The sequence below is a fragment of the Bombyx mandarina genome, chromosome 11 (assembly GCF_030267445.1).
Source record: "Bombyx mandarina strain Sakado chromosome 11, ASM3026744v2".
NCBI classification, from domain to species: Eukaryota; Metazoa; Arthropoda; class Insecta; order Lepidoptera; family Bombycidae; genus Bombyx; species Bombyx mandarina.
In genome coordinates, this window is record NC_143218.1 from 312,147 (window position 1) to 339,329 (window position 27,183).

The window sequence follows — 27,183 nt, forward strand, 5'->3', positions numbered from 1 at the left end:
CTGTACTGATCCTGAACTTTTCTCGTAAAAAACAGAAACAGGTTCGTCTCGTAGCTCGCCATAATTTAATTTTAACATTTCTAGGTTCGCTTTTACAGGATATAGGTAGATTAAATATCTCTCTCTAAAAGGGAGGAGTCCATTAGGTTAGTATGAAAATTAAGAAGTTTCAAACTAAAAGGAAGGACTCCTCCGAATCCAAGGTCATTCGCCTCTTTCCACCAAAGCGGCCATTTAGATTATTTGACCGATGACGTCACGTTCTTCGACAGAAATCAGCCAATCAGATCATTTCAATTAAGTATGGTTTTTCGCGATAAATACACACGAAAAATTTGAACAGCTGTTCTTTGTTTATTTAGTACATTATATAAATGTTTTTAACTACTATTATGGCTTAGTGGATACAGATATTGTCTGACCACTAGTAAAGTGCGAACATGACAGCGAAGACGTGCTGTTTGTTGTGGGTGATAGTGCTGGCGAGTGTAAGTAATTAGTTTAGAGCTTAGTGCGTACGCCGTCATACACTAATAACTGCATAGAAGACCTTCTGAATTCGAAACTTTGTAAAAATTTAAAATTTGATTACTGACATGCACAGTGACGTCAGTGCTTATTGCACACGTTGCTACACACAAATTACAGAATAAGAGATGTTTATAACAAATAAATAAATAAATAAATGATTACTGGCGTGCGCTGTGACACATGTAAGTGCTGAGTGCACACGCCCAAATCAATGAGTAGAGAATGTTCTAAAATCGAATTTATTTGAAATTTGATTACGGATTTGCGATGTGACGTTAGTGCTAAGCGCACACGCACAAGTCACTGAATAGGTTAAGTCCTAAAATCGAATTTATTTAAAATTTGATTACTGACGTACATTGCGGCGTGAGTGCTTAGTCCACATACTGTTACACCCATAGAAAAGGAGATTGTACTAAAACCGAATGTATTAAAAATAAATTGATTACTGACGTACGCTGTGACGTAAGTGCTTACTCAACATGCTGTTACACACAAGCTACTGAAAGGAAGACGTTCTAAAATCGAATTTATTTTGAAATTTAAAATTTGATTACTGACGTGCGCTGTGACGTTAGTTAGTTTAGTTGTACGCAGTTAGTGGTTCTTAAGCGTCAAGTTGTTTGAATTAACTTACGTCCAGATTTCATGGTCACATGGTCTGAAATGGTCGCAGATCCGCAGTCGATTCGCGTATCGTGGGCGTCATAGGAACTTCACATGTGTATGTAACATTATGATCCATCCTCTTTTAAGAGTGCGTAGTTTCACTATTCAAAGGTAGTTAGTTAATCAGTATTATTCAACCAGAAACCAGCAAGAGAAACGTCAATTTTCGTGACGACATCTTTGTATTATCCCAATTAAGCGCTCAATTCGAACTGTCAACGATATCCTGTAAAGGTTTCAGGCAATCAGTCGGTTCAATGTCTTAATATGTTTTTAGGAGTTGTAATTATAAATAAAAGATGTGTGTTGTCTTGGGACACCGGATAGGAACGGTTCCTTATTATAAAAGTATTAATTTTAAGTTATATTCGAGGTATAAAGAAAATAATTATTTGATAAAAATAAATAAATAAAGATATTCCAAAACAAATTAATATATGAGTCGTCTATTATCAAAGGCGGCAATCTGTACATTTGGACAAAAAATTTTTATTGATATGTCAATACAGATTTATTTGAATATAATCGTCTCCTTCAAAGAATACGGTTCAAAACCTGCATTAAATAAAGGTTAATAGTTAACCTGTTATTTATCTAAGATGTCGTTCCGAAGAGTTTTGTGACTACCAAAGGAATACAAAGTCAATAATTCGTTTTTCTGATTTACCAATCATTGTCCAAAAGTCAGATTGCCGCCTTTGATAATAGTCGACTCATATACACTAAAAACAATAATCATCGAAATCAGTTGGCGTGATATTGAGTTATTGAGTTATTCATCTATTTGTCGCGCACGTAGTTAATGCAAATTTAAGGCTTATATGGTTTTCTCATGGATACCATTATCAGAACTGGACTAAATTGAAATGAGAGCACACGGAAAGCGTCAGCTTTCTAATAAAAAAGAATCATCAAAATCGATTCACCTAGTCAAAAGTTATGAGGTAACAAACATAAAATCTTACGTTACGGACGTTTTTTCCAGCTTAGGGTACCCCTTCTCATCGTCCCATAAGGAATTTCGTTCCAATAATACAAAAAAAAAGTAAAGCGTCTTCAAAAAAGAAAATAAGAACGTCATCAATGTAACCTAACTCAATTAATGTGCTTTGTTAAGGATAACTCAAAAATAATCAGTGCGATCTTGATAACATTTAAAGGGGACCACACGAGAAGTAACCTGGTTTTAAATGATAATAAAAAAACGTGTGGCACTCGGCGACTGCCGCGGTAAAGCTATTGCATAGCATTTTATTATCAACTAATGCAATTATAATTAGACAATATAATTTAATATTCAAACAATAATAAAATAAGACCACGCTATATTTATAAACATTAACAAAAGCAAACCATTAACTGTCCTCTTCAAAATCATAAGCTAGACAGCACGAGAGAGAGATGGGCAGACTTTTCATGATGCGCATGCAGTGCGACGTCACGCCGCGCGCTTATCCACAAACACTACACAAGCGCAACGTGTGAATGTGTTGAGCGCAAGCTACATGGTAGGCGGAGTGGGGGTGTTAGGTTTTATTTTCGTTACGGAATTTCTTGATTCGGTCGCCGCGCTTAAAGCCCGCGATACATGTTATGCAATAGCTTAAAAAGAATTGTCGAAATTGTTTCAACATAGCATTTTATTCCATTATCACAATTCTTTCTTTTGGACGCTTTACAGCTTTCTTGACTTGCTGAATTCAACTGTTCTTTTTATCTTCATAAAGATGAAAATAAGAAAGAAACATCCCTGACTTCAACTTCATTGGATGATTGACTGCATTGTATTTACTTGTTGATGTAAAATGAAACGCAAAACTTTGCAGGATGTATTTTTTTAAATTTTAAATTTTAAGTATGTTATTGTTTCAGATTCTCGCTACAGTAGTCACCGAACCTTCACGTGAGTAATTAAATACGAATACAATATGTAACAGAAGTAATAAATTATAGTTTAGAATGATAAATTATTACAAATTGTTTTTATTTTATTTTAGGGAACTTACTACATAAAGTAAAAGTTGAAAGACTTGATAACAATCATAAAGGTGTGTATGTATTTTTATTATTACATATTTAGAAACGCGGCCTGAGAAACGAATAAGAAATACTTTCAAAAAGTTTCTATTTCAATCGTCATGACTTTAAATTCGTCATGCAGTTTCGTTATATATTTTATGTGTTCTTCTTCGTCGAATATTGTGCTATCTTCAATTTTCTATCTATATCTATACTAATATTATAAAGCTGAAGAGTTTGTTTGTTTGGTTGAACTACTGGTCCGATTTGAATAATTCTTATTAGTTAGATTGCCAGTTTATTGAGTTTCAAAATCGCGTTTTTTCCTTTTGAGAGATTCGCTGCGTGCGCTGGGGAAATGATTAAATTTTCGCTAAAATAAAGTATGACAGAATAGTTCCTCTTTAAAAAAAGTCCGCGACAGCATACGTCTATATTTTGAGGCTGGCTCACTAGTCACCTTTTTCATGCCAACCAAATTTGTTCTAACATAAAGAATTATTTGTATTTTTACAACGATTTAATCGTTATCGAAATAAATACATTATTCATTACATTACAAGTATATTTTTTTAATATGCCCTTTACATCCTATGATTTCAATGAGTATCTTAGAAGATATCGCAGTTTTAAAATAACATCGCAGCAAAATAATGATCAAGCGCGTTATTACGTATTGATGTACAAGGCGCCGGGCGGCTGGTGCGCCGCGGCACAGTATAAGAAGAATAACAAGAAACACCCAAATCGCTTCAAGATAGGCTTTGAAAATTGTAGATTTTCTCGATTTTTCTCGAACCGAACCGCGTTACTATGCGCTTAGGTTTGAAACCAGTAGCTTCACGGGAGAAATAGGCCTTAGCGGCAATAGGTTCTACCACAATTTTTTATTGTTTAGAAACACTATTATTAAGCGGTCTCTTCGTTAGTCAGTCGTGGATTGCAGGTAGGACGCTAAAAGCAAACAAATCTGTCTACCTCCTTCATTATGTTGAAACACAGTAACATAGTACCGACTGTTATTTGCAAACATCTATATATAATAATACGTGAAACCAAAAACGACTCCTTTTTACGAAAATTGCGCGGACGGAGGAGTATGAAATTTCCCACACTTATAGAGAAGGGGTGCAGAATATTATAATTTTTTTTCTAATTATGCATAAAAAGTACATTAAATCAATTTAAAAAAAATCACACACACTACCATTATTTGACACACACACGCATGCATACTATTTGTTTATTGTCAAGCATTTCTTATTGCTTAAAGTCTGTGGTCAAATTGCCAATAGATTAATATTGTTTGTCTTTAATTATATTTGTCTAAAGTATAGTCTTGGTGAAATCTGTGATTAAAGAACTATCATAATAGTCTTTGACAATAGAATCATAACAGCATACAAACTTATAATTTCAATTAATTATAGTCGAATTTCGACTGCTGGGGGACCTCTATAAACGATTTGTAACATCTTACATTCAATATTATCAACGAAAATCACCTCCAACAGCTCATACGGAAGCGCACACAGGTGATGCATCAACCATCGAATCCCGGAAAAGCAAGATCGACGCTGAGTATAAATCCGAACACAGTCGAAGTCGGCATTCTGAAGAGCATACCGAAAATCATTCAACAAACGAATCCAGTGCGGGTGCCGATATTAAAATTCAAAGTGGCAGCTCTGAGGAATCGAAGGAGGGAAGCGCAGAATCCCACGAAGATGTGAGCACGACCACGGAGGCGAAGTCGGGGCTGCTCGGATTCAACTTTAAAACGAACATTTTCGATGGCCTCTTCAGCGGCTTCAGTCCCGACAAAAAGAGGGAGAAAGAGAAAAAGCGGAAAGAGAGTCTAGGTAAGTTCTGGCCTCTCGTTTTTATAGTTAATCAACAATTTACTGGTGGTAGAACCTCACGTGATTCCGCACGGGTAGGTACCACCACCCCGCCTATTTCTGCCGTGAAGCAGTAATGTGTTTCGGATTGAAGGGTGGGGCAGCCGTTGTAACTATACTGAGACCTTAGATCTTATATCTCAAGGTGGGTGGCGCATTTACGTTGTAGATGTCTATGGGCTCCAGTAACCACTTAACACCTGAGTGAGCTCGTCCACCCAACTAAGTAACAACAAAAAAAAAAACTTAGAATGTGTAAATTATGCTAGGACTGTATTTACTTAATATGGTACTGGATGAGTGAACGAGCTGGCTTTGGTATAGGTAATGTTAAGTGGTTACTAAAGCTTATGGAAACCTCTATCCAATTCTTCAAATTGGAATACGTTATTGGAGGCAGTTTTTTTTTTAAATCTGCATATTTAACCAACTTCGGGTATTTTGCGAGTTTCATCTCGTTTCATCTCAACACTTACTCCTCTCTCTCTCATGTCGTTATTCACACACTCCATCCATGTCTTCTTCGGTCAACCTCTTCCCCCTCTATCTTGCACTACCATTTCCATACATCTCCTAGTCACATGCATCTTCTCTCTACACATCACATGTCCATACCACGCTAACCGTCCACTCTTTAATTTGTTGATTACCGGGGCTACTTTCACACTTCTTCTGATATACTCATTACGTACAAACATAAATAAATGTCAAACTAATCATAGCGTGTATGAACAATAACTGATCGAAAAATATTACTTTACAGGGAAAGAAGAGTTCATTTCTGAAAAACTCAGGAACATAATTGGAATTAAAGGTAAAACAACATTCTCTATTACAATTTTATATACGCCCTCCCGCTTTTGATGAGCGGAGTAGGTTTTTGAAAAATCGACCGCCTTTATATATTTTTCAATATTCGCATCAAATGGTACTGATATCTATATATTAATACTGAAGCAAAAACTTTGTACCCCTTTTTACGAAATTTGCGCGGACGGAGGAGTATGAAATTTCCCACACTTATAGAGAATATAGAGAAGGAGTGCAGAATGTTAATATTTGTTTAAATTATGCTTTAAAATACATTAAATCAATAAATAAAAAAATACACATAATAGCATGTATTTGACACACACACGCATGCACAATATTTGTTCATTGTCAAATTGAAAATAATATAGATTAAATTTTGATTGTCTTTTATCTAAAGTGTAGTCTTGGCGAAATCTGTGATTATAGAAGTATAATAGTTTTTACAATAGAATCATAATAGTGTACCAACATATAATTTCAATTAATTATAGTCGAATTTCGACTACTGAGGAACCTATCGTTTTTTTTAAAACGCGAAGGAAGGAAGCGCAAATAAGGATCTTTTACTGTGTTCACGTTTAATTATCTTGTTGTTAATTTATTGTTTTTTTTTCCCACAGGCCATAAGGAAAGCAGTGAGCTACTGTATGACTTAACGGGTCTTAGAAGTGAGTGACTTATTTGTATTTTGTAGGGTTCTCGCGTCTCGTGGGCTCTATCAAAACAATGGTTAAATTTTGAGTGCAAGCCATCGATATATCGACTCTCTATTAATGCACATAAAGTGTAGCATCGGGTAATCGACTGTTTGCGCAGTTTGATTATTATTATTAGATATCGACCACGGATGTGTCTTAGCGCGCGTATAACGTTTTTAATAAGTTAATAACATTTATAACAGTCGTCGTGGCCTGAGGATAAGACGTCCGGTGCATTCGTATCTAGCGATGCACCGGTGTTCGAATCCCGCAGACGGGTACCAATTTTTCTAATGAAATACGTACTCAACAAGTGCTCACGATTGACTTCCACGGTGAAATAAACGTGAAATAATGGTCGTGTAATAAAAAATAGGACCTCTTGTGAGTCCGCGCGGGTAGCTACTACCACCCTACCTATTTCTGCTGTGAAGCAGTAATGCGTTTCGGTTTGAAGGGTGGGGCAGCCGTTGTAACTACACTGAGACCGTAGAACTTATATCTCAGGGTGGGTGGCGCATTTACGTTGTAGATGTCTATGGGCTCCAGTTACCACTTAACACCAAATGGGCTGTGAGCTCGTCCATCCATCTAAGCAATAAATAAATAAATAAAAAAGATTAATATTGTGTGTGTTTTAATAATAGTTGTCTATAGTGTAACCTTGGCGAAATCATGATTATGTAAATCTAATAATCTTTGACAATAGAACCATGATAATGTGCAAATTTAAAATTTTAATTAATTATAGTCGAATTTTAGCTCCTGGGGGACTACTAGTTTAAGTAACTGGTGGTAGGACCTCTTGTGAGTCCGCACGGGTGGGTATCACCTCCCCGCCTATTTCTGCCGTGAAACAGTAATGCGTTTCGGTTTGAAGGGTGGGGCAGCCGTTGTAACTATACTTGAGACCTTAGAACTTATATCTCAAGGTGGGTGGCGCATTTACGTTGTGGATGTCTATGGGCTCCAGTAACCACTTAACACCAGGTGGGCTGTGAGCTCGTCCGCGTCCATCTATGCAATAAAAATAAAAAAAAGTAAACAGAGATCCATATCGTTTCGTATGTACATCTTATCGTTCGCATATCGTATCGTTACAATGTCGTGTCGTATCTTGTTAATGTCCTATCGTGTACATAATTTTTGTATTTTGTAATTTGTAATTTTTCAGATGAAATAATTACTTCTGTTAATTGTATGCAAATATCGGATCCGTTCTTCGAAACTAATCTACATATATTCAATTTTGGCTTATTTCCGTATGTATATGTGTATATAATTTTCGTATGAATACATATCGCATATTCCACATATCGTTAGCGCCGCAGACTACTCCCCGAATCCTGATCACGCAGGAGCCAGTCATCGTCGACGCCCTAGACACGTTCTTACGGATCCATCAGATCCAAAATAACCTTTGCATTAGATGCCTTCTAAGCTGTAAGCTCTAAGACTAGGAGCAGGCTTAAGGACCCCGGTAACCGAACTCGTCGAGAATAGTCGAACTCTTCAAAGAGTTCGAACCCATGCATCAGCCCGCTGAGTTTCTCGCCGGATATTCTCAGCGGGTCGCGATTTCGATGCGGTAGTAGATTGATTCGTGAAGCAGTTGCTCTTGAGTTGTTAGGTCTCTATCGGAGGCGCTCGGGCAGCTGTTAGCAAATCCCGCCTCTCCTGACTGAGCCTTTGCTCACCCACCTGTCCTGGTGAAACTGGAAAGGCCTCCGGGCCACCAGTAATCCTTCAATCATAAAAAAGGACGAAAAAGCTAAAAAACACAAATTGATATATCCCAGTGAAATTACTTTAATTTTGTAACTCCATTAAAGTAACTGCGCAATTATTTAAAAATGATAATATGAGAAACATTAAGTGCAAAATGAGCTTAATTATTATATTAATAATTATTTAAACAGTTGACATTGTTGTCACGAGGTCGACGCGTTTCAGTACCATTTGTACAAATAGGAAATTGTAGGAAAAATAATAAAACATAGTTGACGCCTACGTGTGCAGTTAGTATTTACTCTGCAATTACGAATATGGAACCCGAATAAAAATATCGCCCCTATGCATAGGCTACTTCTGAAGTCGGTTAAAAATACACGAAAAATGCAATTATGTAGTATTTACTTTGCAATTACGAATCTGAATCTCTAATAAAAAATCTTCCCTATTCATAGGCTACTTCTGAAGTCGGCTAAAAATACATGAAAAATGCAGTTAGTATTCATTTTGCAATTACGAATATGAAACTCGAATAAAAATATCGCCCCTGGGCTATCTTATACCTTTAAACGAGCAATTCTTGTATATATAGGTATATATAATCTGAATCTCGGAAACGGCTCCGACGATTTTCATAAAATTTAGTATACAGGGGATTTCGGGGGCGATAAATCGATCTAGCTACGATTTATTTTCAGAAAATGTTGTTTTCAATAATCAACTTTATGGCTCTTCCCGACATCTATTGGCGACTAATAATACTATTTTTACTGCTTTAAAGACACAACAAGATGGCGTTATAAAACAAAAAAAAGCTGAGCAAAGCTCGGTAATCATCTAGTTATATTAATAAGCTACATCTGTAGTCGATTAAAAATACATGAAAACAGAGAAATTCTGAAGTAAGCAATCTATAGTCGATGTTCGAATTCATCTCGATCTAAAATTTATAACCGGCCGATGCATTCGTTTCAAGAGATGCCACTGCGCTGTTGCCCGAAGCTCGCAGGCAAATTTAAAAAAAATAATGAAATACGTATGTAAAGAAAAAACTTATTTACGTAATTTTTATATTGTTACGCTGGTAAGAGTAACGCCATCTATCGCCGAATAGCAGAGACGAATATAAAAGGAACTAGTAACACCGAGAACGCTCGAGAATAGTCGATACGATATCCCTAGATTTATTGAAAACATTCTGGGCAAGTTGAGTAGCTTCGATGTGTGTTTCTGCTATCTGACAATAGATGGCGTTGTACTTCTCGAGCGTTCTAGATGCTACTAGATCCTTCGATATACGTTCAAATATTCGGCTAGTAGATAGCGTTACTCTTGCCGGCGTAACAATATTGTACAGAAAACGTAATGAAGTATTTTACGAGTATTATTGTTCAATCATTTTTAGGATATTTTATATCGTTATACGATTTTAACTCGCTTCACCAATGACATCCGCAATGAGCCAATAATCAAGTTGTGATATCTATCCTATTCGGTAACCTCTTAACATCGGCTGGGAAGCGATTTCGTTCACCCGTTTTCGAATTAAGGTATGCAAAAATGCACGCCACGAAATATGCAACTTCCGATAGGTATATCTGAATTTGTTCTTAGGAACGAGCTGAAACTTAATCACGTAATCTTATAACTTTAAGTTTTATGTAAAGCTATTGCATAGCTTTTATCGCGGGCTTTGAGCGCGGAGACCGAATCAAGAAATTCCGTAACGAAAATAAAACCTAACACCACCCACTCCGCCTACCATGTAGCTCGCGCTCAACACATTCACACGTTACGCTTGTGTATTGTTTGTGATTAAGCGTGGCGTGACTTCGCCATCGATGTGGTAATATATCGATGGACTTCGCACTGCATGCGCATCATGAAAAGTCTGCCCATCTCTCTCACGCGCGGTCTAGCTTATGAGTGGGAAGGGGACAGTTAATGTTTTGCTTTTTTTAATGTTTATAAATATAGCGTGGTCTTATTTAATTTATGTTTTCATATTAAATTATTATTGTCTAATTATAATTGCATAAGTTGATAAAAAATGCTATATGTAATAGCTTTACCGCAGCAGTCCCCGAGTGTTATATTAATCGGCAAACTTCTTGAGCAAATGACCTTGACTGCGCAGAACCGAATTTTAGATCACTTTGGTGGTGAGGGTGAGGCGCGACGGCAGGGGAAATCGTATCGAGCGCGTTATTGGTAGATCAGTCGAACCTTGCGTCCCGCACCGCGCCCTCATTCCGCTTGCTCCCAAAAGTACGCTTGCGTACAGTGGAAAGTCTATCGTTATTAATCGTTAAGTTATTTGTTATAATTGCTTGTGGACTTTGTTGCCATTGCTATTTGTTGAGTGTTTGTTGATTTTTTATAAAACATACACTATGCCGTGACAAACTGGTGTAGTACTTAAAAGAAAGGGTAGAAAATTTGTGTACGACGTATATTGCTTCATTATAAAACAGGGGAAGAATGATATGGAAAAATTAAAACAGACTTCGGAAGCAACAAAAACATCAGTGAGTACTGTTAGGTGCATTATTAACGAAGCTAAAGGCTCTGGCTTGCTCGCCGTGTTTCGGACTCCGGGTAAGAAAAGATCAGGGAAGAAGAAAGTTACCGGAATGGATAGTTTCGTTCAATCTGTAATAAAAAGATGTAATCATAATAACTACGTAACAAGCAGCGAAACGCCGTACCGAAGAAAGGCTTCGAAAAATTTAAAGAAGATATAAATTTTAATGGCTCGGAATGAAGCTTACGACGAATTATGAAAGATGGAAAAAAGAACAGAAAATAATCGGAAGCTGGTAAATGAAAAAAGTAACATTCGATTACTACGAATCGAATATCTTCAAAAAATAATTAATTATAGACAAAAAAGAAGACCGAATCGACCGAGTTGTAAACTACGCCGATGAGCCCTATGTCGACTCATCACGATGATAGCGACTCGGGTGATGAAAACAGTGATGATGATGATGGTCAAGATTATGATAACGAAAAAAAACCAACCACCAAGACCAAGAACCAAGACCTGGCAACAGCTCTAGTTTTGACTTAATAGAAGGAATATCTATTTTACCCCAATATTAAATTATTACAATTATTAACCTATATGTTTTGTTGATGTTCTAATAAATATATAAATAAATACATATGTTGATTTTAATAATTTAATAGCATTATGACGCAAAGTAAATAATGTTTTTGCACGTGAGTGTACCATGCGCAAACTTACCCCCACTACGTCAACAAATGCTCAAGAAGTTTGCCGGTTATTATACACGTTTTTTTTTTATTTCAGACGAGGCAGCCGCCATCAAATACATAGAAAACTTAACCGGACTCAAAGGTGAGAGAATTTCATCATTTGAAACATCTATAGCGGCACGTAAAACCGATTGCTGACGTGGCGACGCATCGCCGCGTTAGTTAATAATATTTATAATCGAGGACTGTAAGACTATTTGGGGTTAAGCGACATTTCTGCAACTTTATAGAAGGGCCATTTAAGTTTAAGCATTTGAAAAAAATATTAGTTATAACATGAAAGACCTTCTTCAGCTATGAGTGGGGAATCTGAATTAAATACAAAAAAATTATAGTTTAAAAAAACTAAAAAAATACGCTTATAAAAGCGAAAAAAAAACTAAAAAGAAGATCCAACTAAAAATAGAAAATAAATCTGAATAAATTTGAATTAAAAATAGTGTAAGGAAAAATGATTTTATTGTAAAAAAAAGCGCATCAATAGTTATATATACTTATATTTTAATAATATCCTGAAAAGCATTTTTATTGCATATTTAAATAAAATAAAACGTATTAATTATTATTTTTACAGACCGAGATCAGATTCACGAGTTCATCCGAAGATGCAGAGGATCGAGGAGCTGGAAGTTCGTGATAGACTTCTTGGATCTGTTAGAAGACACATCTAGTAAGTTGTAGCATCAGCGTACTATGACAAAGACCTGAATTGCCCTAGGAACTTAGAAAAACCTTAACAAATTTAGAACTATGTTCGGGTTCTTAGTCTGTTGAGCAAAAAACCCGTAGCTAATCGTTGGTAGCTTAAGCTACATGAGGATGAATAGGTCACGGGGTTCAAAACGGAACTCAACCTGAGCTTGCTAAAACAAGAGCAGTGCTCCGCTGAATTTACCACAGAATCGAAATTGCGATCCACTGAGAAGATCTGGCGAGATACTCAGTGGCTTGTGCTTAAGGGTCAGATTGCATGAGAACGGTGACCAGAGCTTGGAGAGTCTAAAAGCACTGAGAGTGGATCTGGAGGATCCGAGATGTTTCTTGCGAGGACGGTTTTGTATTGCCAATAAGAGCTTTATTAAGCGTCCCCTTTTTCGAAGAACGCTTGTCAAAGGTGTCCTTCTTATTAACATAAAAATGTTTTCTCCTATTACAGATGTCAGAGTTATTGTCGACATATTAAAGCAGTTGACGAATGAAGACAGTGAGTTTGTTTATATTGAATATTTATGCAAAGAAGAACGCACGGTCGATTTATTTTTTTAAGTCTTCATAAGATTTCTTTAACATAACACTAATTTGTACGGTTTTATCTCGCGTCTATTATTGTCAATGTAATATTGATAACTACCGTCCAATTCGTCTAAAAAATTCAATTGACAGTAACATTGAAATGTCGACGAATAAACACGACTCGGTCGACCGTGGCCACGAAAACCGTTAAGAATTTGAGGTCACCAAAATGTTTAATGACAATAGAAAAGACGAGATCAAATCGTAAAAGTAATTTTAATTATGGAGGACGAAAATTTTTTAATAAAAATTTCCTTACCTACCTTAATCCTAGTTGTGGTTCAACATCATCGCCCTGCCTATTATTACTGGTACGCAATTACCATACGTTGTTGTATTTGTTTTAATTGTAACTGAGATAAAATATTTAAAAAAAACGGAAGCGTTAGTTATTTAGATATTTAAAAGATTAAGGATCGAGATTTTTTAGCGATTTTTGCCTAAAGTAATTAAATGCATAAATGGATAAAGAATTACTCAAATAAGCTATTCCTACTTTTAGTTTTTTATTATGCAATTGTATTGTCGAATAGTCTCCCTTCAATATGTTATAGCTACTAGCCTAGATGAGCCATGGTGGTCCGCGTTTCTTACATATTCTTGCAAACTTGCGGTCAGGGGTATTCTAGGCAGGTGAGTTGCGGCGGTTCCAAGGGACGCTAATTTTCTTTTGGCAAACTTATAGTATACACCCACAGGGACTACTCCGGTCCTTAACCAGTTAAATCGTAGTAATCACGCGTAGTAATCAGTAATCGCCATCGCGGCATGCTTACCCGAGATTCGCCGCAGCTGGTCTTCCACTGCTCGCCCCTAGTAGATATCTGCGACTTTTACTACGCCATAAATTCGCTGGGTACCCTACAGTCGCTAATCGAGATTTAAACGTCTCATTTGTATATTTCAGATGTTTTCAACGCTTTCGAGATATTGAAGACGCTGACGGGACACGCTGATTTTGACGGAATCTTTGAGACGCTGCAGAAGATTTCAGGAGAGAAGAGTACGTTTATGATTTTTATCACGTTTGCTATGAGTTCTTAGAGTTAGCCAGCTGAAGTGGAAGTGGGTAGGCCACATAGCGCGAAGATAGGACATTCCGGTTCAGGATAATACAGTTACATTGAAGCTTCGACCGTATATCTACACAGGTGGTTGCGCCTGGTGCCAAGTGGGTCCTTAGACTAAATGCCTATTTGATTCGATCCGCCCTTGATCTGTCTCCAGTGGTCCACGCCGCTATGGACAGATCGACGTGGCGTTATATAGTCCGCCGGACGATTTTGAAATCCCACAGAGATCACGATCCTCAGCATTGAGGATTTATAACGCAAGGAGGAGGATGACTGACCTTGAGGCGTGAGGTGAAATTTTCGAGGTCCGATAAATCTTTAGCATTCTCAACCTTAAGTTGATAAAGTGTTTTGTTTGTGATTACAGATGCTCATGAAATCTGCGATTATTTCAAGCACGTTGCGCACACTACTGGTAAGCGTAATTAATTCAATTAATTTATAAGTAAATATTGTTCTTAAATGACAATAATTCAGGTAGAACAATTTTAATGGATGTTATTTTTAATACATTTCTCTATCGTACGTGTTATTCGCAGGCCGAGTATAGAGTAGTATTGTTACAGGCCAGCGCGAGTCTTACCGACGAGTGGCGTCCAATATTTTAATGAAGTACCAAAATATATATACATATATATATTTATTTATTTTTCTATCTATAATTCAAAATATATAATTTAAATATTGAGCATGTCGCATCTCTTATACACAGCATTCCCTATTACAAGAGCAATCTGATTTAAAGATAAAAATGAAGAAAACCACAATACTACACGTCGAAAAAGAAGTTTCACTTCATTCACGTGCACCAAGTTGCACGCGCACTGTTTTTTTTAAGTTGTAGTTTGTAGCTAGACGATAAAGAGAAGATCTTCCACTGAGCGGGTGATATTGTACTTGTATTGTATATATACAAGCTTATCTTGAAAATATCGTAAGCGAGATTCAGGCATCTGTCAAATATCTTGTAATCGCCACCGCCACTTTATTCCGTTCCCATAGCCAAGGAGCTGTTTAAAACAAACCTGTCAGTAGTAAAATCTCGAGTTACCATCAGCCGGTGTTTCAGGCTTAGACGGTGTGAAGGTGGAAGTCAAAAAGTTGAGTGGTGGCATCGGATCTCCTGAACTACCCAGAGTCCTGTACGTGTTAAAACAAGAAGTCGGTGAGTGCAAAAGAAGGATTTTTTTTATGTCGCTACATTATTTCAAGTTAAGGTGCGTTTATATGCGTGATTCGCGACGTTTTGATTCTGATTAAATAGCAATTTGACGTAGTTTTCGCCTTTTGCGCGTTCATACTAAGGCCCACTTTTCCTACCTATGCTGATAGCCTTGAGAGGCTATTTCAGCTTCACCCTAATGTTTGTAGGTGAGCTCACGGGGCTCGAACCGGAGAGCTGCTAACACTGACCCTAGCAAGAGCAGTGCTTCGCAGAATCTACCACCGAATCGGAAACGCGACCCACTGAGAAGATCCGGCGAGAAACTCAGTGGGCTGTGTCTATGGGCTAATTCGCTCGTCGAGCCCTTCGTCGCAAACGACGGGTTCGACGAAGACGGTGACCGGTGCTTGTGGTGCCTAAAAGCACCGTTAGTGGATCAGGAGGATCCGTATAAGGCCCACACGAATGGTAGCTTACATTCGGAAGACGAAAGGCAAATTTCTCATAGAAGAGATGGCTGCTGGGACCAAGAGTGCTTTAGTAGGGAGGACCAAGTCCAGCAGTGGAAGTCTGTGTGCTGATATAATGAAGCAGCATTATAACAGTAGTTGTCAATTTATTTAATTTGCGTTCCAATCCACTCCACTCCACTTGACGCCGTCTTCTAAGTTACAAATGTAAGTTAAAATTATACATTTTCGCTTACAGATATGAAAGGCGCTTTGAACGCTTTGATTTCGGCCACAAGAACGGGAGGTATGTTTTGTTTAACTACGAATTATTATTGTAAATTAGAGTATTTTGTGACCATTGTGAGTGTAGTTCGTGAACTATTTCTTTTGCTATATCTGATGCAGTCTATAGAAATTAAGTTACTGTTGTCAACGTAGTGCCGTGACGTTAAAAGATAGAACCAACCTTAGGTACACCTGTAGCAGTCACGCCTATTGTTATGGCGGCACGCAAATGTCGCTATCCACTGCGTAGAGGACAGGAAAGAATGGAAGAACATAGCCCAAACCCATAGACATCTACAATGTAAATGCGCCACCCACCTTGAGATATGGGTTCTAAGGTCTCAGTATAGTTACAACGGCTGCCCCGCCCTTCAAACCGAAACGCATTACTGCTTCACGGCAGAAATAGGCAGGGTGTTGATACCTACCCGTGCGCAAAGAGGTACTACTTACTACCAGTAATTACGCAAATTATAATTTTGCGGATTTGATATTTATTACACGATGTTATTCCTTCACCATGGAAGTCAATCGTGAACATTTGTTAAGTACGTATTTCATTAGAAAAATAGGTATCCGCCTGTGGGGTTCGAACACCGTTGCATCGCTACATACGAATGCACCGGACGTCTTATCCTTTAGGCCAGGACGACTTCAAATATGTCTCGAGATAGATGGCGGTATTAACGTTGTTAATGTCTATGGGCTCCGGTAACCACTCAACACCAGCTCGTCCATCCATCTAACTAAGCAATAAAAAAACACGTTTCTATGACCGAACGGTGTTTGTCGACTACAAACAAACGTGTGGGGTTTAATTGAAATTAAAATGTTATCTATGCAATATTTTCAGACGTCGGCGAAGCGATATTTAAATTCGTCAAGATAATGCAGACGAAGACGTTCTCTGAAGCCATTTTGCGTTTGAAATTCGTAACGAAACAAACGTGTGAGTTGTTATTTTTAGTTTTTGATGATCTACAACAGGTTGTTAGGGTATGTTAAGAAATAAAAAACGCCCTACGACTCTCTAACCTTCTGTCTCAATCTCGATCCCAATGCGGCTAGATGTGTATTGTATATATTTATTATTGTAAGACAAAAAAAATACGAAAGTTGTTAGCCACTATTTGCCATTGCCTAAAATAATAGAATTAAAAAAAAGACTTTTGCGAAACGCCAATTAAAATCACGTTTAAAAACAAAACACTTCATTTTGTTAACCTGAATTTTAAATGTTTTTTATTCCAGTTTTTTCTCAAACCAATTTTGATGAAGTTTCTATGAGACGAATCCTTTTTTTTTGACTTAATAAGGACATAAAGAAATAGGGACAAAGACCAGTCACACATACCTGGCTCCAAATTAGCGTTCCCTGTACAATGGAAACAAGAAACTGATATAATAATATATTATTACTTATATACTCCCCGATAACTGCTCACGCAAAGGCTAGTCACCGTCGACGGCCTAGTCACGTCCTTACAGATCCCTTAACCTCAGTACTAGACGCCTTCAGCTCTAAGACTAGGAGCAGACTTAGGGACCCCGGTAACCGTACTCGTCGAACTCGGCAAAGAGTTCGATGTGCAACCTAACTCATACGTCAGCGCGCTGAGTTTCTCGCCGGTTCTTCTCAGCGGGTGGCGATTTCGATCCGATGGTAGATTTTGCGAAGCACTGCTCTTGTTAGAGCTAGTGTTAGCAAATTCTCTCAGGTTTAGCCCGTGAGCTCACCTATCCGTCCGCGCGTAGCTGGAATAGTCTCTTACGCTATCAGCGAATAGGTTGGGGAAAAAATGTGATTACCGACAGATTTTACTATATTAAAAATCAGCTTAATCATGTCTACGCTTCGTGAAAACTGAAGATAATTATTAATGAATTGCGTCCCATTTTTTTAGGTTACAATTTAAATCACAAACATTAGGGATCCATATTAATATTAACTTTTTATTAATTACTAATTTTGTTTTCAGTATTCAAATATGCTATCGAAGAACTGTTGGAATCCATTAATAGAAGTAGTAAGTGATTTATATTATTAAAAAAAACAGATTCCTTATTCTTTCTGCCTACATTTAATTAATCTTTGTCAAAGGTACGGTCATTGTCTAGAAGGAATCTTATCAAACTCGGAATAAGGACATACCCCTTAAAATATCATAAAGGTGGAAGGGATGAATCTTATAATTCTGTTAATTAATTTTGCTGTCTAATCTTTGGTTCGTACGTATTTTTATTGCCATAGTAGCCAGATGAGTATTGCCACCAGGATGGTGAGTGGACATGAGTGAGTAATTGTCGATGATGGACATCAATAATGCCAGAGCCAAATTGGGTCTTTTACGTACTACAGGGTGGCCCATAAGTCCTTTGAAAAGTAAAATTTGAATAAAACGAACAGGGCGCGCGTGAGCGGTGCAGGGGAAGCGGGGGGAGTAACTTCGGTTTCTGGGAATTTAGTCGCGATGGAGCGTTTTACCGGAGCGGACCGTGCGTTTTGTGTGCGCGAGTTTTATAAAAACGACAATTCGGCAACCGTTGCGCGGCGTAAATTTCGAGAACACAAAGGTTTACACAACTTTGACGACACTCCAACTCTTCAAACGATTAAGAACTGGGTTGCTAAGTTCGAGGAGACCGGTTCGACGTTAGATAAACCGCGGTTGGGTCGCCCAAGGACGTCACGTACGGAACAAAACATAGACACAGTGACACAGTCTATTCGCGAAAATCCGACACAGTCAACTCGTAAGCGCGCCAGAGCATTAAACGTATCCAGGACATCGTTACAACGGATTTTGAAGAAAGATTTACATATGCACCCTTACAAAATTCAGTTGGTTCAAGAATTAAAGGAAACTGACGGTATTCAAAGACAAAATTATGCGAATGAAATGTTGAATCGGTTTACTTCCTTCAATAACATAATGTTCTCTGACGAGGCTCATTTCCATCTTAACGGGCATGTTAGTAAACAAAATTGCCGCTATTGGAGCCCCATCAATCCAAAACTTAAGCATCAGAAGCCCTTACATAGTCCGAAAGTGACTGTTTGGGCCGCTATGTCAGCCCATGGTATCCTAGGGCCTTACTTCTTTGAGGATGGCAGAGGGCGCGCAGTTACTGTTACGTCGGAGCGATATGTGGCTATGATCGAAGAGTTTTTCATACCAGAATTGCAAAACTTTTCAGGCTTTAATGCCAGGACGTGGTTTCAACAGGATGGGGCCACTTCTCACACCTCTAACACTGCTATGCCCGTTATCCGTCAACTTTTTCCTGGCAAAGTTATCTCTAAGAGAGGAGACATTTCCTGGCCTCCACGTAGTCCAGATCTGACCCCGATGGATTTTTTTTTGTGGGGCTACCTTAAGGCTAAAGTATACGACACAAACCCGCGGTCAATTGAGGCCCTAAAAGAAAACATCCGCAGAGAAATGACAAGCATTTCAGCAGTGACGTGCCGCGCAGTCATCGACAATTTTAGACGTCGTTTGCAAGAGTGCCGTGATCGCAACGGATTACATTTAGGAGATGTTATTTTCAAAAAATAATTCCCGTTTTTTAAGCTTTTTATGTAAATAAAAATTTAATTCATAATGTAATTAGTTTTATTTTAATAAATTTTTTTTCATATCAAAGGACTTATGGGCCACCCTGTATTTTACCTTTTATGGCCTTGTACCTTATTATGTTCAACCTTCAAGTTTCGGCCCATCTGATGGAGTCACCGTAGCTTTTGGACGTCAGAGGCAGAGCCAAGCCGGTGCCCACCACTGAGCACTCTTCGGAAGACTCGTTTGAAGAAATGCCGTTGTGTCACAACGTCATTTTACTCAACGTACTTCTAATTTTAGGTCTCACGGTGGTAATTTCGGAGTTGTACAAAATCTGCGACTGCACCAATTTATTGGAGGCAAAAGAGATATTGGGCAAGATATTTGATGCTGATAGTAAGTGAATATTCAATAATTATGTATGTATGTTGTGTATTATGTTAGGCCACGACGACTTCAAATGCTGGCTGACCAATTACCGCAGGCCAGCGTTTTAAGGTACGATGTTTTGTGCACCAACAACTTCTACGATAAGCTAATAAGCTGGAACGAACTATGATGCATATACATTTGTCCGTAGGTCATCTAGGGTAATGGTACGCAAATTAGGGGTCGGTCCAATGTGGGGACGCCAGATGATTATTGGGGGTCGTCATTTTTATATTTTTCCGGCGATTTGGCATCTCTTAATACACCAGTCTCTCCCTATCTAGGGTTCGCCAATATTTTTTCTCTCTACTAAAGGGGTCGTAGTCGAAAAAAGTTTGGGCACCACTGGTCTAGGACACAAGATGCGAACTTCTCAATCTCTCTCTTTCACCCCTCGATATTTTATTTATGATCCGTCACTTGTGGGTCAATTTCGTGATCCTATTGTTAAATTTATTTGCCATGTTTATCTCAAAGTCGATTTATATTAATTTAATTTTTTTATTAAAATTCTATATATTTTATGATTAGATCTATTAATACCTTCTTTTTTTATAGGTCTCGTGACTGTAGCACAGAATATAAACAAGATGAGCAAGACTCAGGACCCATTGTTCTTCTTAAATTCTCTTCTCGACGTGACGCAGACCAAGAACATCAGAGAAGCGGCCATTGTCATCAACAAACTCACAATAAGACGAAGTAATTAATGTTTTTTACACGTTATCCATATTTTCCTCCATATTGGATGCGAATAGGTACTCGGAATCTAAAATGTGTTTAAACGACCACTATTTCTTTGAAATATCCATATTTATTTATTTTTAAATCAAAATATTTTCTATATATTTGAATTATATTGAATTAATTTTGCTGTCATTTCGAATGTTTTAAAATTTTCTGACAATGTATTGGGGTGTTTCTTATTTGTCGACATTTGAGTATTGTGCTACAGTACAGTCTGAAATAATATAATGATAATTAAAAAAAGCAAGATTAATTCAATCTTAGTATTTCTTATGTTAAAAGTTTGAAGTCGCCGTAGCCTAACGGATAAGACGCCCGGCGCATTCGTATCGAGCGATGCGGCTGTGCCGGTGTTCGAATCCCGCAGACGGGTATCAAATTTTTTAATGAAACACGTACTGAACATACGTTCATTAATGAAATCCGCGATTAATGAGTAAAGTCGTAAAAAATGTAAGTACTGAACTATTGCGAGATAGCAGACCTTAATTCTATTAATTCACGTGTCTAAGCAATAAATTAATTAATTAATCATAAAAAAAATAAACAAAATTATATTGTTCATTTCAGTGTCAACTTTGGAAATACTCAATCAAATCCGGATTAAGTCTGGGCATGAGAACATAATAGATTTCTTCAGGAAGCTGCTAGCTTTTACTGCAACTAAATGTAAGTGTAGGAAAGTCGTTCTCGTATGCGATTAGTTTAGTGACTCCTAATGCCGTAATGGAAGATAATGCTAAGTATAACAACAAGTTGTTCAGGACATTCGGCATCACCCTGGATGCAGCCATGACATTCCGCTCGCATATAAAATCAGTTCGCGACGGCGCCGCGTTTATCCTCGGCAGACTCTACCCCATGATCTGTAAGCGTAGTAAAGTGTCACTTCGGAACAAGGTGACAATTTACAAAACTTGCATAAGGCCCGTCATGACTACGCGAGTGTGGTGTTCGGTCACGCGGCCCGCACACACATAGACACTCTACAACCCCTACAATCCCGCTTTTGCAGTTCAGTCATCGGAGCACTGTGGTTCGTGAGGAACGTTGACCTACACGACGATCTGGGCCTCAAATCGATATGAAAACACATGAAGTCAGCGTCGGAACGTTACTTCGATAAGGCAATGCGACATGATAATCACCTTATCGTTGCCGCCGCTGACTACTCCCCGAATCCTGATCACGCAGGAGCCAGTCACCGTCGACGCCCTAGACTTGTCCTTACAGATACATCAGATCCAATAACTATTGCATTAGATGCCTTCAGCTCTAACGGTATGAGCAGGCTTACGGACCCCGGTATCCCTACTCGTCAAACTCCGCAAATATTTCGACGGGCGACCTAACCCATGCATCAGCCAGCTAAGTTTCTCGCCGGATCTTCTCAGCGGATCGCGATTCCGATCCGGTTGTTGATTTGCGAATCAGCTGCTCTTGGGTTGTAAGGTTTGGAGGCGCTCGGGCAGCTATTAGCAAATCGCACCCCTCCTGGCTGAGCCTTTGCTCGCCCACCTGTCCTGGTGAAACTGGAAAGGTCTCGCCACTAATAATGGCTAGCACGGGGACGAAATGAAATAATGCGTTTCGGGTTTCATGGTATGGCGGCCGTTGTACTATAGACTTAGGATTCATGTATCAAAGTGGGTGGCGGCATTTACGTTCTTGTTAACTAGGTTGAGTTTGAGTTTCATGAGTTTCTAATCACTTTCCTTGTACCCACACAGTATAAGAATGGAGTTTATTTATGTTTGTTTATTTATTAGGTAGGTACCTATTGTTAATTATTTTGATCATGTTTACTTTTCACAGCTGTGGAAGCCGCGTGGGATGTGTTGTCCAGCGTAACATTTATAACTGGTGAGTTAAATACGATTTTTAATAGGACACTTTTTTCTGCCTACATACTGCCAGTAGCCACAAGGGGCTATTCTGGCTTCGCCGGGTGTGTAGGCAGCGACCTCACGGGGCTCAGCCTCAAAGAAATAAGTAAATAATATTTGTTATGTCTGTCTAATTTTCCTTTAAGCAAACACTTACTGTATTGAAGGTATTTTTAGAGAAATACATTGACATCGTAAAAGTTGTGGTTGCTTATGAATTACCCACATAAACAAGTAAAGAATACAAAAAACCTTTGCACATAAAAAAATTCAAAAGCAAATTCTGCCCAAGATCTAGAAATCCATTTATAACATGATAACCGCTTCGCCGTGGCCTTAGCTAACTACTCCCCGAAACCGGCTCATTCAGGAGCCAGTCACCGTCACCGTAGAGACGTCCTTACGGATCCGCTCGATCCAATAACATAGTTATTAGCCGCCTACAGCTTTAGCACTAGGAACAGTTATAGGGTTCTGGTAACCGTATTCAGAACTCCCAACTCGTCAAAGATCTCGACGTAAAAGCAGGGCCATAGCATCAGCCCGCTGAGTTTCCCGCCAGATCTTTTCAAGGGGTTGCGATTCCGATTCGGTATTAGATGCATTCGCAAGGTTTCCTTTGGCAGAGCTTGGGCAGTTGTTAAAAAGCCCTATACCTCCAGATGAAGCTGGAAATACCTTTAGACTACCAATAATCCAACTGGTGGTAGGACCTCTTGTGAGTCCGCCCGGGTAGGTACCACCATTCCGCATATTTCTGCCGTGGAGCAGTGATGCGTTTCGGTTTGAAGGGTGGGGCAGCCGTTGTAACTATACCTACTTGAGACCTTAGAACTTATATCTCAAGATTGGTGGCGCATTTACGTTGTAGATGTCTATGGGCTTCAGTAACCACTTAACACCAAGTGGGTTGTGAGCTCGTCCAACCATTTTAGTAATAAAAAAATCCTAATACCGATTGTATTGCATGTATCTCTTTCTGTCACAAATCAGAGTTTACTGAATAACAACTATTTGTTTGTTCATGACGCAGATATATTTTTCTTCTTCGACACCGTGTTTAAGTACACGAACGTTGACGTCGTTATATTCTTGGAGACGATCCTGAGGATCACGAGCACGACCAACGTGACTGTGGCGGCTGCATTACTCACCAAGATATCGAATAAACGAAGTAAGTATTAACTGACTTTACATGGGCCAATTGCTACAGTACCCGGCGATAAGGATTACACGTCGAGCCGTGGTCGGCATGATAATCGCTTCATCGTTGCCGCCACTGACTACTCCCCGATTCCAGCTCATCCAGGGGTCACTCACCATCGACGCCCTAGACATGTCCTTCCGATCCACTAACTATAATATTATTAGACCCCTGCAACTCTAGCACTAGGGGTAGGCTTCGGGGTCTTGGTAGCCGCAACCTAATCCATGCATCAGCTCGTTGAGTTTCTCGCCGGATCTTCTCAGCGGGTTGTGATTCCGATTCGGTAGTAGATTCCTTCCCGAATCAGCTGCTCTTGAGTTGTTAGGTCTCTTTCGGAGGCGCTCGGGCAGCTGTTAGCTAATCCCACCCCTCCTGGCTGAGCCTTTGCTCGCCCACCTGTCCTGGTAAAACTGGAAAAGTCTCCGAGCCAACAATAATACTTCGTTCCTAAAAAAAAGGTGCCCGGTGGAAGATTTTCCCTTTGGCGATACCCACAAAGTACAATTGAGCTTTTTAAAGACATAAATATATTTTTCGTTCAGCGATAACAGAAGCGTTCTCTTACGATTGCTCATAATAAAACGCTTATATTACTTTTATAGGTTTCTTCGAAGTGATCGAAGCGATACACGAGATAACGCAAATGGGTGAGTTCTTTGTTATTTATTCTTAATCATTGAGATAAGGAAACGAGGCGTAGCTCATATTAAAGTAGCACCGGTCTTATAAAGTCCACCACAAGTACCATCAAAACATACCCAGGCGGCAGTTACGCCAGGACAGAGAATAACAGCCGCCGCCATATCAGATATGTTCCTTCGGATCCTCTCGATCCACTCTCAGTGCTTTTAGGCAATTCAAGCACCAATCTCGACGTAATCTCAACCCATAGATACAGGCCGCTGAATTTCTCGTCGGATCTTCTCACTGAGTCGCGATTTCGACCCGGTGGTAGATACAGCGAAGCACTGCTCTTGCTAAGGCCAGATTATCTGAGGCCAAATTCTCTCAGACTGAGCGCGTGAGCTCACCCACTGGGAGAAGCCAAAATAGTCCTTCAAGGCTACTGGTGATTAGGTAGACAATAAGGCGACATTCACCCTGTTATGGTGGGCAGGTAAGCTGAAAGAATAATCGGAGAAAAAAAATAAGCTACATATACATATATAGCTTATTTTTTTCTCCGATTATTCTACATATACATTTTTTTTTACTTTTACTATCTTTGTCTTTAACAGACGTCGTGAAATTCTTCGAGTTGATTATCACAGTCAGCAAAAGATTCTGTAAGTACAGATTTTTTTAGTTTTTATTAAGCTATTGCATAGCTTTTATCGCGGGCTTTGGCGCGGAGACCGAATCAAGAAATTCCGTAACGAAAATAAAACTTAACACCCCCCACTCTGCCTACCATGTAGCTCGCGTTCAACACATTCACACGTTGCGCTTGTATAGTGTTTGTGAATAAGCGCGGCGTGACGTCGCATTGCATGCGCATCATGAAAAGTCTGCCTATCTCTCTCTCGCGCGGTCTAGCTTATGAGCGTGAAGGGGACAGTTGATGTTTTTCTTCTGTTAATGTTTATAAATATAGCGTGGTCTTATTTTATTATTATTGTTTTAATATTAAATTATTATTGTCTAATTATAATGGCATAAGTTGATAAAAAATGCTATGCAATAGCTTTACGGCGGCAGTCCCTGAGTGCCCCACGTTTTTTTATTAACGGAAAATTAGTTTCTATTTTTCTAATTCGCTATCTACAAAAGCTTTTTTGTTTTTAAACTATAATCTTTTAAGCACGCATTCGATTGAATAAACTCGCCAATTTTTTTCACATAGATTTATAGTTAGGTACCTAATATTTAGTTACTAATAATCTCGAATAGTAACAGCATGAATGAAAATAGACTGAATCCATTCAAAAAACTGTTCAATCAATATCTTAAGTGACAGAATTTACTAGTTTTTGTGAGCTGCACAAGTTATATTAAACGCATGTATTTTTCAGAAAACGCATCCTACTTATTTGAGCTTAGAACTTGAATTTCGATTAAACTAATCATTTATTAAACATATTTTTTTATTACAGTCTTCGAAGAGGTCGTCATCTTATTAGAAGAGTACACGGATACGTACAGTAAGTGAATTTTCTTGTTGTCTTATATGCTACGTTATATACGACGACGCTTATATACGACGTTATTAAAGTTAGTGCAAATTGGAAAAAAGTAGCTGAAGACAGAATCAAATGGGCATCACTGGAGGAGGCCTTCACCCAATCTGGGGTTACGGTAGATTAAACATAGCTACATAATATTAAGTAAACATAACTACTAACTATACTAAGTAAGTGATAAAAACTATACTAAAAGTTAAATTAGAATCAAATAATAAAATAAAAATAAAAAAACTAACACATACGTAGATTTTAAGTTATGTAAATTTACTTGAAATAGAAAGGCTTTATTATTGTTATTATATGCTAAACTACAATTTCAATCGCGAATAGAATTTCAATTGTGAGTCCGCGCGGGTGGGTACCACCACCCTGCTTATTCTGCCGTGAAGCAGTAATGCGTTTCGGTTTGAAGGGTGGGGCAGCCGTTGTAACTATACTTGAGACCTTAGAAGTTATATCTCAAGGTGGGTGGCGCATTTACGTTCTGGATATCTATGGGCTCTATTAACCACTTAACACCAGGTGGGCTGTGAGTTCGTCCACCCACCTAAGCAATAAAAAAAAGTTACGAAAGACCGCAAAGACGCCCTAGGGACGTCAACATGTTGACAATATATGATGAATATGACATAAAGATGCTACGTACTAATTGTGTTGCAGACTTTGTAGACGCGCTTAAGGACTTGAAAAGGGCTACAGGTCAGCCAGGTATGAAAATCTTACTTTCCTTTTATCTTAGAATAATATCTATTAGAAGTCGTATTCTTCGAGAAAGCCTCGGGCGACCTCTCCGACCCAAGGTACGGAAGACCGCAAAGACGCCTTAGCCCTAAACATGTCCTATCGGATCACCCAAACAACGTTCACCGTTATTGGTCGAACTCGCCGAATTCGACGTGCAACCTAGCCCATAGACCTAACCGACAGAGTCTCTCGCCGGATCTTCTGGATTGCTTCTCCAATGCGGTGGTAGGTTCGGCAAAGCGCTGCTTGCTAGGGCGAGTCTTAGCGAGTCGTCCCAGGTCTAGCCCCAGGTAAGCTCAGCTACGAAATCGCGCGTAGCAACTGAAGCTACCAGCAATTACGTATGGACAAAACGACTACCTTACTGTTTGGGTGGTGACGAAGGACTTAGGTTTCATAGGAAATAGACGACAATAAAATAACACCATATCAAACCGTTCGTATGTCCTTGGAATATGAATAGGACCCGTTCAGATGACCCGTGCGAAAGCCACCTTAAGTGGGTCAAAGTA

At 38.7% G+C, this 27,183-nt stretch overlaps 1 protein-coding gene across 2 annotated transcripts in view; it reads left to right on the forward strand.

Annotated features, from left to right (window-relative positions):
* Positions 1-350: 350 nt before the first annotated feature.
* The window catches only part of LOC114250484 (uncharacterized), a 31,332-nt gene continuing 4,499 nt past the window's right edge, over positions 351-27,183 (forward strand). For both annotated transcript variants that reach the window (XM_089731194.1, XM_089731195.1), the window contains exons 1-24: positions 351-488; positions 3,073-3,103; positions 3,198-3,248; positions 4,734-5,081; positions 5,884-5,934; positions 6,554-6,601; positions 11,679-11,726; positions 12,219-12,314; positions 12,801-12,848; positions 13,845-13,940; positions 14,378-14,425; positions 15,080-15,175; positions 15,884-15,931; positions 16,766-16,861; positions 17,892-17,939; positions 19,776-19,871; positions 20,463-20,606; positions 21,222-21,320; positions 22,467-22,514; positions 23,571-23,711; positions 24,347-24,391; positions 24,983-25,030; positions 25,838-25,885; positions 26,588-26,635. In XM_089731194.1, coding sequence (XP_089587320.1) covers positions 441-488; positions 3,073-3,103; positions 3,198-3,248; positions 4,734-5,081; positions 5,884-5,934; positions 6,554-6,601; positions 11,679-11,726; positions 12,219-12,314; positions 12,801-12,848; positions 13,845-13,940; positions 14,378-14,425; positions 15,080-15,175; positions 15,884-15,931; positions 16,766-16,861; positions 17,892-17,939; positions 19,776-19,871; positions 20,463-20,606; positions 21,222-21,320; positions 22,467-22,514; positions 23,571-23,711; positions 24,347-24,391; positions 24,983-25,030; positions 25,838-25,885; positions 26,588-26,635 — 1,918 coding nt within the window. In that variant the 5' untranslated portion in view covers positions 351-440. The remainder of the gene's footprint in view (positions 489-3,072; positions 3,104-3,197; positions 3,249-4,733; positions 5,082-5,883; positions 5,935-6,553; positions 6,602-11,678; positions 11,727-12,218; positions 12,315-12,800; positions 12,849-13,844; positions 13,941-14,377; positions 14,426-15,079; positions 15,176-15,883; positions 15,932-16,765; positions 16,862-17,891; positions 17,940-19,775; positions 19,872-20,462; positions 20,607-21,221; positions 21,321-22,466; positions 22,515-23,570; positions 23,712-24,346; positions 24,392-24,982; positions 25,031-25,837; positions 25,886-26,587; positions 26,636-27,183) is intronic.